At 53.6% G+C, this 16,407-nt stretch overlaps 5 protein-coding genes across 5 annotated transcripts; 1 reads left to right on the plus strand and 4 right to left on the minus strand.

The window, feature by feature from the left end:
• Positions 1-767: 767 nt before the first annotated feature.
• On the minus strand, positions 768-4,220 carry LTS14_001646 (uncharacterized protein; the record flags this gene model as incomplete). The annotated part of the gene is made up of 1 exon (XM_064834355.1): positions 768-4,220. One exon carries the CDS (start codon positions 4,218-4,220, stop codon positions 768-770), a length of 3,453 nt encoding a protein of 1,150 aa, XP_064698219.1.
• A 481-nt stretch (positions 4,221-4,701) lies between these two features.
• On the minus strand, positions 4,702-6,120 carry LTS14_001647 (uncharacterized protein; the record flags this gene model as incomplete). Its single annotated transcript, XM_064834356.1, has 1 exon — positions 4,702-6,120. One exon carries the CDS (start codon positions 6,118-6,120, stop codon positions 4,702-4,704), a length of 1,419 nt encoding a protein of 472 aa, XP_064698220.1.
• An 882-nt stretch (positions 6,121-7,002) lies between these two features.
• LTS14_001648 (uncharacterized protein) lies at positions 7,003-7,566 on the plus strand (the record flags this gene model as incomplete). Its single annotated transcript, XM_064834357.1, has 2 exons — positions 7,003-7,485; positions 7,546-7,566. The coding sequence occupies 2 exons, from the start codon at positions 7,003-7,005 to the stop codon at positions 7,564-7,566; spliced, it is 504 nt and encodes a 167-aa protein (XP_064698221.1).
• A 240-nt stretch (positions 7,567-7,806) lies between these two features.
• LTS14_001649 (uncharacterized protein) lies at positions 7,807-8,932 on the minus strand (the record flags this gene model as incomplete). The annotated part of the gene is made up of 3 exons (XM_064834358.1): positions 7,807-7,879; positions 7,936-8,008; positions 8,065-8,932. The coding sequence occupies 3 exons, from the start codon at positions 8,930-8,932 to the stop codon at positions 7,807-7,809; spliced, it is 1,014 nt and encodes a 337-aa protein (XP_064698222.1).
• A 461-nt stretch (positions 8,933-9,393) lies between these two features.
• LTS14_001650 (uncharacterized protein) lies at positions 9,394-16,009 on the minus strand (the record flags this gene model as incomplete). Its single annotated transcript, XM_064834359.1, has 3 exons — positions 9,394-12,440; positions 12,500-12,970; positions 13,387-16,009. The coding sequence occupies 3 exons, from the start codon at positions 16,007-16,009 to the stop codon at positions 9,394-9,396; spliced, it is 6,141 nt and encodes a 2,046-aa protein (XP_064698223.1).
• Between the last annotated feature and the right edge of the window lie 398 nt (positions 16,010-16,407).

Raw genomic sequence — 16,407 nt, forward strand, 5'->3', positions numbered from 1 at the left:
CCGTTTGACCTGCAAGCCTCAAATGTTCTCCTGAAGATCCTTAAGGTAGTATGTATATCCTGAGAGGCATTCCTTCAGGGACGGCAAACTATGCTTGTATTCGCACGTCCTGCCCCTGCCACATTTACCTGCCCTGCCGAACTAGAAGGTCTATACACACCTTACGTGCATTGCAGAAACAAAGCTGGGAACTGATACCTCTGCCGTAGGCCAAGACACATCCACAGTCTCTCCGCCATTTAACACATCCACCTAATCATCGCTCCGATGGCCCGATTTCGTCTGTCAGAAGGCAATCTCTTACCAGCCTCGCTCAAGATGAAAGACCTTCGTGCATGGTACGACTACCATTTCGGGGTGCGCACCCCTTGGAGGAAGGTCTGACCAGCCATGGATTGAGGTCGTAAGGAGGAACATTTCTGTGTGAAGGTGTAAGGAGTTGGACCGCACTCTGTGCGTGGCGCTGGAGGCTGGCGATCCCAGCGTGTTCTTTTGAGATACCCAACAGGATTTGAGCATATTGAGGTGCGTTAGCTTTAGAGACATGAGTTGATGCAGGTGTTTTGGTGAAGGTGTTCTCTGCAGTCCCTGTAAACACCTCATGGATCCAGAGTACTGCTCTTTAGCCAGTCTAGATCCGCAATAGCGCGAATGTCCGTGTTGGGCTATGAGACCAAGCATTCTTTGATATTCGCCCAGGCTGAATAGAACAGAATAAAGGAACTGAACTTGAGTAAGGCTTCTCAGCGAAGCAGACGAGCAGATCCTCATCCTGGCTTCTGACGCCCAATCCTGGCGCTCAGGTTGTGCATTTGTGGCATGAGCTCGGGTATCGTGAAAGGCTTCGTTACGACCTCGTCCATACCAGCCGATATAGCTTCCGCAATCTGCTCGCTCCGAGCGTTGGCGGTCACGGCGATGACCGGCACGTGCTCATTGATCTTGCCGTTTGCTTGCCAGTCTCTGATATGTCCTATGCAAGCCAACCCGTCCATTGTAGGCATTTCGAGATCGAGCAGTATCAAAGACAAAGTTTGTGTTCCAGAACAGTAAGTCGTGCCTTCCAGGATATCAAGACACTCTCCACCGTGGTTGGCTAGACGAACGAAACAGCCGGCTCGCCTGAGTTGTTGCGACATCACTCTCTGGTTCACCATGTTATCCTCGACAATCAGTATGTGAAGCTGATCCTTGGCGTTGGCAGCACTCGTCTCTGCTGGTGTGGACTGGCCATTCTGGTGCGGAGCTTTGTTCCCTGCTCGAGGGTCCAATGCGGTCGCCCTGCTCGTTTCCGCCCACTTCGGTTGGCGTTGCAAGACATATGTATTTGGTGGCCGCGCAGGACTGATTGACCGTGCAGATGCGGTTGAGTTGTCGAGCTCGCTCGGAAGTCTAGACGTGATCGAGGGCAGGACAGTCACTTGGTCACTTGGTCCTGGCATCCAACGCCTAGCCTTGACGAAAAATGTGAATGTTGTTTCTCCTGGTGCACTCGAGACTCCTATCTGCCCGCCCTGCAACTCGACCAGTTCCCGTGAGATGAACAGTCCAAGACCAGAGCCTCCGTACTGCTTATACGTCTTAGGTGAAGCCTGCGAGAACCGTTGGAAGAGCAGCTTCATTTCGTCTGCTGACAGGCCACTACCGGTGTCCGCGACCGCCATCTGTAAGTACAAAGCTTCGTCTCCGCCCCATCCCGCCGAATCTTGCGATGACTGTCCAGCCCTCATTGGAATGAAGTCAACCCCGTGATGCTCGCCGGATGGTCGCTGAAGTGATGCGCCCAGTGAGATCTGAAGCTTACGAACTTCACTGTATTGGGTGAACTTGATTGCATTTGTCACCAGATTAATGATCACCTGGAGCAAGCGGCTCGAATCAAGGATGATCCAATCCACTCTAAGCTGCCCATAGCTTGGCTCAATGCAAAGCTTGGCCTGGATATCGGCACGCTGCAGCTCACTCTCATACATCTTCAGCACCCTCTTGATCAACTGTGGTGGTTGGATTTTGTCAGGAGAGAGGACAAGTAAGCTTGCGTCGAGCTTGGACAGAGTGAGTATATCGTCGACGATACGTTTCTGGTGCTGAGCACACAATATGATGGTCTGTGCAGCGTCGATGATTTCCTCAGCAACGTCCTGCTTCAGTACTAACTCCTCGCCCATGACCGGCGTGCCACTGGCTTGCAACATAGTGATAACAGCGTCGGCGCTCTGCAGAATGGCAGACAGCGGGTTGCGCATTTCGTGAGAAGTCATGTCTATAAAGTTCTCCGTTTGGCGCTTCTGCTCCAGTGCCTCCTCGAGCCTCTGCGCAACCAAACGGTTGCTAAGCTTCTGATGCGATATGTCCATCAACCAGGCAAAGAGTGCGACAACCACCCCATTCGAATCGAGTTCAGGGAACGCACTAGCTAGGAACCATCTCTCTCCGGTGGTAGTCTGCCCGCTTGACTGGTCGAAGATTTTGGCAGGAGTCGAGCACCTATACTCCATGGTCACCGGTTCCTTCAGCTCAAATACTCGTCTAAACACATTCTGACAGGCGTCCAAATCATCTGGATGCACGTGATCCAGAAACGGGTGCGCCCCGTCGACTAGGGTCATGTAGTGCTCTCGTGTGTCGCCGATCATCTCAAGGTACTTGTCGTTGACGTGCAAAGGGGCTCCGTCACCGCCAAGGAGGATCATGCCCGTGGGTGCGCTTTCGGCGATGCGACGGAATTTCGCGACATCCTTTTCAGCCTCCAAAGTAGTCAATCGTAATTGTCGCTGGAGCGATTCGGTCAGCTCGTCGGAGATCCGTTGAGCACGACGCTGCTCTTCCGGGAGTACAATGAGCGTAGCAGTCTTCGTAAGCATGTCTGTGAGGAGGTTCGTCCAAAGGATATACTCCTGATCCAGTGGACAATACGGGTTGAGGGCCATCAGGAAGAAGCCAAAGATCCGATCGTCGACTGGTGATCTGACAGGGGCGACAATGACACGCTGCATCGTTTTCCGACCATCAGAATCCAGCTCGGGATCTGCGAAAGCACTTGGAATAGAGGATTCCTGGCTGCTGAGCATAACGCGCTGCTTTGTCCTCCAGGTTGTCAGACAGGGGTCAATGAGATCTGTGTTAGCAGACTGACCCTCTTCTAGACCGAAAGCTTGTAAGATGTGTGGATTCTTGCCGTCCAAGCCAATGGTATCATGCAAGACACACTTAACTGGGTAGCTGTTTGACTCCTGCTCCTCCACGGCGTCTGTCGCTGAATAGAACATCGCAGATGGCACATCATCGGTAGCGTACTTCAAGCCAGTGAACAGAGCAGGCCAGAGCTCATCCAGCGTCTGAGCAGCAGCCAAACAATCGTTCAAATGTAGTATACTTCGATGTCGACGCTCTCCGCGCACCTTGGGTGTCGTCTCTAGCAGCTCACAGAACAGACCCAATGGATGTCCATCCTGTCCAAGTATGGGAAGGAAGGAGATGTCCCAGTACGATTCCTCCTTGTGCTCGTTGCGTTGTAGTAAGACCATGGTCTCAGTAAGCAAAGTGGGCTGACCTGTCATGGCTGTGTTGATCTTGGGCCCAATTTCATGCCATATGTCCGCGAGTGGGTCAGAGGCACGCTGTCCGAAACTCTGTGGATGCTTCCCATCCAGGATGGGCAAGGACGCCTCATTGTACAACAGCACTTGTGTTGGGCCCCAGATCATAAGTCGAGGATTTGGGTTGTGCATCAGGTAGGTCAAACTAGTCCTCAAGACCACATTCCACGACTCCACCGGGCCCAGGTCTGTGGACGTCCAGTCGAATTCATTGACGAATTGCATACGTGACGGGACGCCAGGTATGTACAAGCGGCTCTGAACTGGCGAAGTGGTCCCTCCTTCGCACCCAACACCACCGCCCTGATCGATGCACACGAGCGTACTATAGCCATCCAAGACTCGCGTCTCCTTCCACTTCCTTCCCGTGTGCCCTTCCAGCCAGTCTGCAGAGCCATCGCGCGGCTGCTGCTGCCGCTGCTGCTCCTCCCTCTTCTGCCGCTCTGTCCACTGCTTCACGATATCCGCAACCGATGGCTGCGAGGCCTCGAGAGCGCGGAACGGCGCATTCCCAGAGACGACACCACAATCCGCCCCAGCAATCGCACTGGGCCTGTCGTCGTGCTCAAGGTGCGCCGCGAGCGCTCGGAGTCCGGACGGTAGTCTCAGCAGATCAGCCATGCTTGCCACACCTCACCCGCTACGCCATGAGCGATCTCTTCCGTGCAAGACCTATCCAGCACACAAAGTCCACATCATGCAATCGTGTGCGACCAGGGAGCCATCGAAATTCTCAACATTCACGTTCAAGCAATTCGCCAAACCTTGCGAGAACATGGAGACCAGAGCGCCCTCCGCAGTGACGCAGCGAACGCCGTCCGGCTTGTACGCCACAGAACAGAACAAATACCATGCAAAGCGCGTGAAAGAATTCACTGACAAACGTGATATGAACGGCACTGTTCCTTCTAGTCAAAGCTGACCGTCTGTCTCCACCATTTGGAGCCAAGCCAGCAATCTATCATTCAGTCAACTATGCACAGAAGCCGCTCGACCGCAGGCTTTAACCGCGCAGGAGAAGAAGGGTATCGCCAAAGTAGACCGGCACCTTCCAACGCCGTGCGCTAAACAGCAGCAAAAGCACAATGAAGAACAGGCAAATTCACAACGGCACATCCTCCATCATCTCCACCGCCCCTTCCCTACCAACCGTCAAGATCACATCGCCCAACGTCTTTGTTGCAAATCCAGCCTCGCAGTACGAGAAGTAGTATTCCCATTTGCGCTTGAAAAGCTCCACGTCCTCCTCGCTCAGCCTCTTGCCTTTCTCAGCGTGCTCTTCGATCAGCGCAGGTTTGATCTTGGCGTTGAAATTCTGCATAAAAGCTTGTCGCCAGAGCCGCAGGGTCTTTGCGTAATGAGGACCGATGTTTTCAACGCTCTCGGGGATCAGGCGAGGCGCAACACCTTTACTTGACGAGCCCGCGCGGATAGCGTCCAAGAGTTGCGTGATCGTAGGCAAGTGGCCGCCGGGGAAGATATATCGTCTGATAAAGTCGTCTGAGCTGGCGTAGACATCGTAGCGGGACTCTGGCATCGTGATGCATTGAAACACTGCCACACCACCATCGTTCTTCATGAGCTTGTCAACACAGCGGAAGTATGTCTCCAGAAATTCGGCACCGACAGCCTCCAGCATCTCGATCGAGACCACTTTGTCATACTTGGCCTGCTCGCTGGGCACGTGCAGACTCCGGTAGTCGCACAGCATGACTTTGATCCTGTCCTGGAAACCTGCAGCTTTGATGCGCTCCTCCGCTAGTCTCTTTTGCTCCGCACTCAATGTCAAGCTCGTCACCCGGCAACCCGTCTTCTCCACTGCTAGGATCGCAAAGCTACCCCAACCCGTCCCAATCTCCAACACATGGTCGGTTGATTTGATCCTCGCATTGTTGATGAACCGACACAGCTTCCGATACTGTGCCCGCTCCAAAGTTTCTTGCGAAGACGCAGCATTGGATTTTGGTAGCCAGATGGGACACGAGTATGTCATGTCAGGTGACAGGAAAGCCGCAAACATGTCATTCGAGATGTCGTAGTGGGCCGAAATGTTTAGTCGAGCATTGGCAAGCGTGTTTGTACTTCGGACCAGCCCTGCGATCTTGCCGCTGATTTGCGATGTGAAAGTCACTCCATTCGACAAATGCGGCCTATTCACAATAAACACCTTAAAGAAGGCTGTAATGTCCGGGCATGCGACCTCGCCTAGCATGTAGCTTTCCGCGAAGCCCATGTCTGCAAAGACCAACAACCTCACCCAGAAGAGGTCACTGAGCACTCGAAGTTCTGCATGCGGGATGGCATGGACGCTCTTCTCGTCGTTCCCGTCTGCTCTTTTTGGGCTACCGCATACTGTCAAGCTACCGTCTGTATCAATGATCTGGAGAGAGCCGATCTGGACCTGCCTGAGAAGTGCTAGTATAGCTCCTCGGGAGATCGAGAGGAGCGGTGGCCATGCGTATGATCCAGCATAGTTGGCCAGCGCAGCCAAGCGTGTCGTGATCGGGTCGGTGAGGCTCATGTTCGTGTACGTATGACAGCTAGATGCTGCTTCTAGAACTCCAGGTGATCACGCTGCCATTGACAAGAAGCGAGGGTGATGCACAGCAGGAGTAAACAACGAAGCAAAATGGACTTCCGCTCTAAGGAAAGGCAATAATCCTGCCGTTGAAGAAGGCCGCTGGAATGGAAAAGTCACGCCAGGACCGCTCTTCGGCGCGCGGGACGATAGTCACCCGGAGGATATCGTGGTCTTTTCAAAATCCGTTTCCATCTGAGGGAAACAATGCGAGGCTGTTTTTATTAAGGACGTTCTAGGACCAGCCATGACGCATGAACCGATGTTAAGGGTTTAGAGGCAGGTGTGGGAGATCCTAGCTTCTGCAGCGGTGTCTCTGGCTCGTATTGCTTCGCGTTCGCTTGCTATACCAGCCGAAGCATTGCATGTCTTCTGTATGCATTTCACAAGGCCGATGATCCGACTACAGCCAGGTCAGACTCGGACGACCCAGTCCCTTTTGTCTTGTCTGAGAGCGGCTGACAACGAATATCGTTGCTCGGTTGCGATGTCCGTCACCGGAGACCCCACTTACGACATCCAGATTAAGTCGTGGCGCTTGTCCCAGTCGAGTGGGCGGGACCTGCAGATGGTTCAGGTACAGGTACGGCATGCGAGAGTCGTCTAATGATGGCATGACCATCGGATTGGACATCGAGAATGGCGGGCAGGGACGGGCATCTTCTTCAGGATGAGATATAGCATTGTACGGTATGTAGCAACAAGAGGACATGGTCAGTCTCGTGACTAAAGAAGCACAAGCCAAGCAAGAGCGCGACGCGAACGTGTCACGCGTTGTTCACCTCGAGGTATAACATTGCCGTAGCATCAAAATATACAAGCACGATGTCTCCAAGCAACACCACCACGGCAATGTACACCATAGCCCAGACAAACCCTCGCAGCCTCACCCCCAACATCCTCCCCTGCCAAATCCACCACAATGGACCCGTAGGAATCACAAAACGCTACTGGAACCCCCAACCGGCCTCCGACAAGACGAATAAAAGCAGAACAGCCTACTTCCGAGGACGGAAACTACAGTCTCGAACACTCCAGCTACCGGAAGGCTACCAGGGAGTGCTATTGCGCAAGACAGACCAGCTTGCGCCCAGAGAAGCTGGTAATAAGCTACCGCAAGTGCCTATAGAGCAGGAAGAAGAAGATGATGATGATGACGATGAGCTCGATGACGACTCGGAGGATGTGAAGGTCATGGAGCAGATGGGGAAGTTCCATGAGGTCGTAGTATGGGGACACGAGGCTGTGCCGGAGGACGGAGACGAGTATGTGAAAGGGATCGAGGAGTGGATGGCTTTTGCTCATGCCGTGAGTCCGATGTCATCTGCTGAAACACCAAAGAGTGAACCTACTAACGGACTTGATCAGATGCATGACAACGAGACTTGACCGGTCGTAGGGACACCGCGATGCAATGAAACCACTGAAGATCTTTCATGAAGTCGAACTTGCTATATTCTAGGCAAGCCTAACTCATACCTCAACCCCACCTTTTGTCTGCCTGCTGTCCTGCAATATGGGTGTATGCTACAGCATCTATCATCTGTTTGTGTGAGAACTTCTGGGAGCGCCAAGGAAGCTACGCAACCGCGCAGAGATGTTTCAGTTCCACCACATGCAATCGCCGGCCTACAAGAAGTAGTCTGGTGTCCTTCTCGAGACCATCGGCTCGCCGGCACGAGGACAGGGGTCGAATTGAAGGCTGTGTGATATGTCAACGGGTGCAGCGTGGATAGAAGTGGAAAGGTTATTACGTACAAGGTGTACTTTAGGTGCTCATCAATCTCCATGATAGCGGCTTGGTTACCGCATCTGTAGCAGTAGTTCGGTGCTGCAGACCCAATTAGCCAACCATACAGTGTCTCAGTGCAATATTTTCAGACTTACCCGAAAAGATAGTAACAACATTCCGGTCCTGACTCCAATTATACCCCTCCATAACCAATTGATGCGCACGAGCAACTAGCGTCAAACCATTGTTATGGTTGAACGCCTCGCTAATGTCCTGACCGAAGGTATACCCGGCACCTCTGGGAGAAATCCCCCACCCACACCTATCATCTGGGTCACTCCACAACAGATCACACATCGGGCCCTCATGAGGCACCTCTTGTATCCTATCCAACGCCCGGATATTGTCCAGCGTGTCGATGGAAGGCGAGAGGCCGCCGTGCAAGCAGAAGATCTGGTTGTCGATCAGGGCCGTCAGGGGCAGGTAATCGAAGAGGTCGGTGAAGAATTTCCAGACGTTGGCGTTGCCGTATTTGCGCAGGCATTCGTCGTAGAAGCCGTAGACTTGGGTGATTTGGCGGGATTCGTGGTTGCCGCGCAGGATGGTGATGCGTTGTGGGTAGCGGATCTTGAGTGCCACGAGGAGTGTGACTGTCTCAACGGAGAAGTAGCCGCGGTCTACATAGTCGCCCATGAAGAGGTAGTTGGTATCTGGATTCGGACCGCCGATTTTGAAGAGCTCCATCAGGTCGTGAAACTGACCATGGATGTCGCCGCAAACTGTGACGGGGCATTTCACTGGCTGTACATTACTCTCGTCTTGCAGCACTTCACGAGCCTTTTCACACAGTCTTCGCACGTCTTCCTCGCTCAGCTGTTTGCAGGTCATCAAGCTTTCGATCCAGCCATCGAGTGTTGGTATCGAAGGTGGGTCTGTGGAGGCTCCCAGGGTGTGCTCGACATTTCCTGCATCGCCCATTTCTGTGTCCGCCGCGGGCGCTCGAAGCGCGGCTGCCTCCGCCATCTTGGGCAATCAATGTGTTGGTGCTGATTCGTTTCTGGTCGTGTGCTTCCGAGGGATTCTGCTCTGTTGTGTCTTGGTGACGTCTGTTGGGCTGGCGGTGTCCTGATAGCGGGTGGTCGGGATCAGGGAGTGATGGTCAATTCTGGAGGTCACAATCAGTGAGCTATATGTGCCAGTACTGTGCGCAGTGTCGTGGTGGCGGTATCAGTCGGAAGTGTGCATCGGGTATTGTTGCTTGTTGTTGCCCTCACTCACAGCTGTGGAAGTTGAGAGCTTGCGATTTCCACTGCCGGCAAGTCCCGCTTCCTGCTTGACGTGAGGCACGCGACAGCATAAAACAGTGTTTCTGACAGAGCTCGGCACGAGGAGGACCCATGCAGGTACATTGCAAATGGTAATTCGATTCTAATACATATCTCGAATGCTATCGCTACAGCACACTGCTCATCGTTGACCACTAGTCAAGCCATCCTCCCCTTTCCCTTTCCCTTGCCATTGCCCGATGCCCCGCCACCCGGTGCAGGAAAGCCCTCTGCGGCATCTTTCTTACTCTGCTCTTCCGCCAAGCTCAACTGCAAAGCAAAGTCCAGATCATTCATCTCACCGTTCCTGCTTGACCCACCCAGCATAGGTGAGACCTGCGGAGACGGATGAGCCGAAGAGCCCTTTCTGCCTTTGGCTTTCGCGTGCCGGATAGGAATGTCGTACGACGGTTTAGGCGAGCCGGCAAGACTCTGCCGTATAGCTTCCGCCATGTCGGCATCTAGCTCGTCGTCAGACTTTGGAGTGTAGGCATATGTGGGCGATGAAGCGGCCGAAGGTGTGACATTGCCAGTGGCGACCACATTCTGATCTGTGCTGCCAACAACACTCGAAGGCGCGCTCGTGTCAGATTCACGACGAAAATTCTCCTGCTCCAGCGTCTCTTGACTCAGCATAGCCGCATAGGCCAGCATCTCTTCTTCACCCATCAACTCCGTGCCAAAACGTCCAGCCAAGCGTTGTGTATCCTTGTTGCGTTGCTCTCTCTCGCGACGAAGCTCGTCCTGTTCGCCAGAGATATAGTCTTTTAGATTGCTCCTTGTGATGCCACCAGAAACGCCTCCGCCACCATTGTTGCTGCCACGTTCAGAGCGCCTCAGTCGTCGCTTCTGCGATTTGTACTGATCAGCTGCGGACGAGCTGAAAGACCAGTACCGCAGCTGAATACCCAGTGATACCATGCCACGAAGTACAGTGGCATCTGGGTCGAGGCAAATCGCGCCAGCAGCGAACAGATTGATGCCAACACCTTGCGGAGATGCTTGAGCCTGTACGAGCCTGCGACGGGCACGGGATGCAAAACGTGAATTCAAAGTGCGGATTGGATGCACGCTCGAGCCAAGAGGATCCCAGGCTTGGACGAGACCATCGTTGCCACCATGTACCAGGTACAGCGAGGAAAGGGCTAAGCAGGATATCTGAGGTGACTCTGTGTAGATAATGCGGACAGGCTCGATAGTATTGATGGCTTCTGAGCTCTTCGAGGCTGACGCGCGTATGTTCCAGACCAAGACGCTGCCAGTCTTTGTGCCAATAGCGAATAGCCGTGCACGCTGTCCAGGCATATCTGCAGCCTCAGTGATCGGCTCATTCATTGACAGTGGTGTCAGAGAAGGCGAAGAGGCGGTGGATCTGCCAGAAAAGCTGAGCAGAGGATCCTCGGAGGTGGTATGTGTAGCGAGGGTAGAGCTGTCTATGGCGGTAGCAAGAATGTTGATGCTCTGATGGCCACCGAAGGAGAACAAGGACACACGCCACTCCTCAGCCATTGGACGTGGAGTTATTGACCCAGAAACATCGTCTTGCGAAAGCGTGTCTTCGAGTCGGTCAAGTGACCAGCCCGGGACAGGTGCAGTCAACGGCGTAGGACTGCCAAAAAGAGATGGCGGACTGGAGGATTGAGTGCTGGCGCTTGTCATGGGTGGCGTTGAGACCACATCCGTGGCTGGACGATCCCGGAATCTGCAGCGCATGTAGCGTTTGACGGAAGCAGGACTGTCCTCCTCAAAACCACAGTCAAACACTACCACGCTCTCGCCAGCATTGCTGGAGTCATTGCCAGCAAAGTCGGCTTCGAGTTTTCGCTGCATATCCCAGCCAATACAAGCTTTGCAGAAGGCTTTCGGCTTCCTCGCAACGAACTCCTCGATTTCTCGAGTCTCGGCTTTGATCTGTTCCTTGGTTAAGCACATGCCGTTCCATGAGCTGCGCGGCGAGTAGCTGCCATCTGTGCCAGATTGAGCATAAGGGTCGGGTCGTGCTACACGTCTGCTGGGTTCGGCCATACTCCAGTGCACGGTGCGACCAGCAAGCCAGGCTGTGCGTTCAAGCGCCTCCTCATCCATCCTTGTGGTGCGGTCGGAATGTGGTCGGGTTGGAAACTTGGTGATGTAGAACACTTCACCCAGTGCGTTTAGCACAACAGCCCAGATCCGGTTTTGAGCATGGCGCTTCAGGCTGTAATCAGGATCAACAGCGATTGCGATAATTGGTACGCCGGGGCTGAGTGCCCAACGAGCTGTCATCTCACCACGAACGAAGCGCTGATCTCGGTGATTGCCATTGCTGGTGGCACCAAGACTGTATGCGGTGAGAACACCAAGCGAAGTGCCTGACAACATGCCAACCAGACCATCGCTGAGCGAAGGCACTGCGTTCGACTTCGCAAGCCAGACAGCAGTGATGGCCTCACGCGTGGATGCGATGCGTGGTATGCCAAGGTCAGGAGCAGACATAGCAGACGAGCACAGCAAATTACGGCCACGCATCTCGTCGGTGGCGCGGTAGTAGATAGTGCCTCCAGGCAGACCTTCGCCGTGTGTCATGCCGTATGGCTGGCTGATATCCATGACGTTAGGCGCCCCCACAACATCGCCTGGTCCTAGACCATACTGTGCATCTCCAGCATATAGCTCAGCAAATTGGCGGAACCAGTGAGGATCCGAAAGGCCCCAATTGTCCACCTTGCCAGCAGTAGGGTCACTGCTGGTCGCGGAACCAACATCGTCCGCGCCATGCACAAAACGAGGGAGCTTTTTGTTCAAGCCCGTTCCAAACGTAGCATGTAAATGATTGATAGTCGTAAACAGCTGCGAATTGTATGTGACCGTGGGCTGAGCAATATGACTCTGTCCCGAGCGTGCGGAGCTGGGCGATGCAATGGCCTGAACAGGCTTGCCACGAGCCAAAGATCGCAGGAGACGAGTACGCATGATGTACTCGCTCCGCCAAGACGCAAGTGGCGTGAGACGCGTGAAGACGCGCTTTTCTGAGCGGACGACATCCTGGTCTTGTTCTGCGTCGTCCAGGAGAGTGGTATCAGTGGCAGCAAGACCTGGGAAATAGTGTACGAAAGCACTTCGCCACGCATGCGGTCCCGTGACGAGATCGTAAAATCGCTTTGAGACTGCAGCAACAGAAGTCAAGTCCGTGGGCGAAAGATGGGCAAGAGCATGCGTCAAGACCTCTGCTATATGTCAGCGAGATCTCTCTTCCACACGCACTTTCTCCATGATCTCTACTTACCATTGGGCAAATCCTGTATAGGCGACCTCTTATCACCAGGAACTCTTGGTTTCTTGATAACCTCAAAAGCAGGTCCCTCTCTCCTCTTCACAGGCGGCGTAGCAGCTTGCTCGTATTCAGTGACACGATTCAGCGTCGTCGGCGGCGACGGTGTACTGCGAGTTGGGCTCACTCTACCCACTGGAGTGTGCGGCTTCTGAACACCTGACTCCTGCTGCAGTGATCTAGCGAACGCCTTGTCGAGAGCCAATTGCTCTTCGCTTGACTTTGTCGTCCCTGCGCCATCAGCAAACTGATCTGCTGCTGACAGGGGGACTGTGTGGTCGTGAGCTGAAAGGCCATGCTTGCGTGTATCGTCGGTTGTGGTGATGGGGTCGCTGGTGGTCACTGTTGGGGTTACTTGTGGTGACTCTGGTAGCATAAAATGATTGAAGGAGGTGTAGTGATCGTCGGGGACTGAGCCAGTGGTATCTGGGTCAGTCTGATGGTTGCGCGGCGGCGTGCGGGAGTATGTGGCGTGCTTGCTTGTGGCAGAAGCGAAAGGAGACAGACGTGATTTCGACTTGACGTGTTGGAAGTTTGTCCCGGGCCGACAGCGGCAAGCGCGTCACGTTTGCGAGATATTCAGAGGGAATGAAAGAATGAAATTGAAACATATGCGCAATCATCACCCAAAGGTATCCAGATCTATCTCTAAGGTGCTTACGGCACATACAGTCGCGAATATGCAACAATGTCTGTCCGGCAACAAATACATTTGGTGTAATTCCTCGCAGCAAGACCAAGTCTGCAGTCATCACAGGCAGAGAGGCACCCGCATGGCCAGACAAGTATTGTTCTCGGCGTAGATTGACAAACAACACACTGCGGTCCACCTTCACCCATACCCTCCGCACCAGACTCCCAGCTTGTACCTCTACTACCACCGATAGCCCTGGCGCGAGCTCTCGAGCGTTGTGCCAGGATGAACTGCTCGAGCTCGCGTTCTTCGAGATCTTCGTTCAAAGGCTGCGGGGCGCGAATGTTGCCTCGCAGACCATTTAGCAATCGTGCTCGACTGCGGTCAGTATCTCGTCGGTACTGGCTACGTGTCATAGGTCGCGTTGACTGCAGGCTGTAAGATAGGAGTCTTGCTTCCTCGCGATCAGTAGCTGACTGTGGATCGAGAAGACGCGATAATGCACTCATGTCGAGAGCGCCGTCGAGTGTCAGATCTCTACCGCCGCTGGGATCGTCTTGCGTAGGTGTCCTTCGTCCACTTTCTTCTTCCTCGTCGTTGCTTGCCGTGCTCACGTTGGTAGACATCGATATCATGCTCGTAGCGTCATCATCAATCTCTCTAGCTTCGTACTCTCCACTATTGTCCGTTGTACCATACCATCCACCATCACGCCACCAGTCGTACAGTTGCTCGCCCAAACTCTCCTCGGTGACGTAGTGGCCCGCGCGTTGTAGTCGCCGTCGTGTTTCGCTCTCAACATCAACCTCATCGTTCGGCGCCATCATCAAGTGGCCATTCGGTCCTACCATCCAGAAGTCTCGTCGCTCTTCCCTAACGACCTGAGCATGTACTGATGATTTCCGTCCCTCGACAACTCCGGCTGCTTTGAGCAACCAAGGCGGCCTCTGCTCCATGCCTAGCTTATCGAGCATGTGCAGGACGAATGTCGCTTGAAGACCAGTTACTAGCCAGAATATGCCAGCCAGATAGTCAAACGTGAGATGCATGCGACTTCTGCGTTGCGTAAGACCCAAACCACTGTCCAGATCGTTGGGTCTGCTTGCGTCAGACTGGCTTTTGCTCACTGGTTTCGACTTCCGCTCTCTGGCATAGGGCGAGAAGCCGCTGACAGTGTCTTGCGAATCCACAAACCGTACACCTTTAGCGGTGCCATCTCCTATCAGTTCCGAAGGTATTGTAGGAGCTCGTCTCCGATCAATGCTAGCTGCTAGATCGTCGATACGCTTCTGCTCCAGCCAAGTCATCTGTGCCACCTTAATACGATTAGATTCTTGCAAGTATACGGCCTCTGAAGCGGCAGTCAACACGCTGAAGCCTATCTTCAGTAGAGTCGTGTAGAAGTCTTCCGACATTTTGATCTTCATGGAGGAAGCAGATGAGAATTGTACGTTGGCTTGCAGATTCTGATACGCCCACGAAAGTCGCTGCGTGAACGACATGCCCTCGGCAATCTCTCCAGGCACTGACAAAGCCGTCGCAACAAGAGCCAGACCGTAGATCAGCGCACAAATGGTTGTACCAACCAGGATCAGTAAATGAGGTATAAAGCCCACGATGCAGACAGTCGGGAAGCGTAGAACCCCGAGGTCGGCTACACTATCTATTGGGCGCATGATGATCTTGCTGAAGCTCCAGACAAATGCGGCCATGTAGCAGCATGCCCAAATGGCAGTATTTGGCAGCCTCACCTTGTGCCTTACGCCCGTAATAGCCAGCGTTGCTGAACTGATATGGCTGAAACAGCTGATCAAGCAGACCAGCAGAACCTCGGGAGGTATATTAAGGCGACGCAAGATCTCCGAGCGGCCAAGAAGCTGCCCACTCGACTCACCTTTCGGCAGACCGAACAGACCGAAGCCAAGGACATTGCTAATCATTGCCTCACACTCAGCAAATGCCAGCGAATGCTCGAAGATGGTCATGCCTGTCTCTGATGCAGGCAATTTGCCTTGCAGTGCACAGCACAATGTCTCGAAGAGCTGGCTAGTGCAGAGGGTCAGGAAGAACCAGAACAGGAGGGACATGGACCCTCGCAGATCACTCTTATTGTCCTCGAGAGCCGTCAAAGACATCTGCCGTGCTTCACAGCACGTTTTGTCGTCCTGCCAGAAGAGGAGAGTAGAGCTGAGTTGGTACAAAAAGCCTCCATCTGCACCAAAGTCAATGGCTAGATTTTTAAGCGGATCACCGTATCGTAGCTGCGGGAAATCTGGTGACGTCTGGCACTTCATAGCCTGCAGGATGTACATCATCTGCATTAGGAAGCCGGCGATCGGTATGGCATAGAGAGCCAGCCGGACATGCCACCGTAGCCTGAGATGCTCCCTCGACGATGCGTAGAACTGCGTGCGGTTGAGAAGAATAGCAATGGTGAATGTAGCCAGCGCCCACTTCGACGTCAGATAGGAAAATATGCCGCCGAAGTTCTTCAATCGTGCCACACCCTGTACGAACAACCCAAGAATAGAGGACGTCTCATCCCCCGCCTCAGCCCATGCCTCCCTTTCCACAGCATCGAGTATCGCAGCACCGGTACTCTGCACAAACGCGCTCGTATTCGTGATCGTGGAGTTGGCCGTGTGTTGTGCAGTCGCATCCGCAATCACACTCCCTCCATTCCATATCTTGCCTGCGAGATTGTCCATTGCTCCGGGCATGTGGAATGCGAAGTTGCCAGCTCTCTGAGCGAGACGAGGGACGACGAGAAAAAGGTCACTGGCGGAAGGAATCCAGGAAGCATTATTGCTGGTGAGAAGGCTAGGCTCCATGATTACCTTTGTCCGAGACAACTGAGCTTGTGTTGTTGGTTGCTCAGTCAGGCAGAAGCTACCGTGGCGAGTATTGAGTCATGATTGAAGGCACCATTTCACTCTTGACCACACTGTAGTTGAAGCAAGGCCAGTAAAGATGGTAGCAAGTCAGCAGTGCATGATTATGCGAGTCAGGGTAGGCAAGCATGTGAGAGCTTCGGGGAATTGGCTGCTCCGTTCCCGATCCTCGGCTCAAGTTTCAACAAGTGTCGCACTTGACCACGACGAGATTTGTTACCATGTCATTCCTACCCATACCCGGAGCAGTAGTCTATGGTTAACCGCAGGCACTATTCAGTTCGGGTGAGGGCATTATGGACGCTATCAGTGGACATAAGCGCGTACTACGCCTCGAT

This window comes from Recurvomyces mirabilis (genome assembly GCF_035927965.1).
Source record: "Recurvomyces mirabilis strain CCFEE 5264 chromosome Unknown scaffold_3, whole genome shotgun sequence".
NCBI classification, from domain to species: domain Eukaryota; kingdom Fungi; phylum Ascomycota; class Dothideomycetes; order Mycosphaerellales; family Teratosphaeriaceae; genus Recurvomyces; species Recurvomyces mirabilis.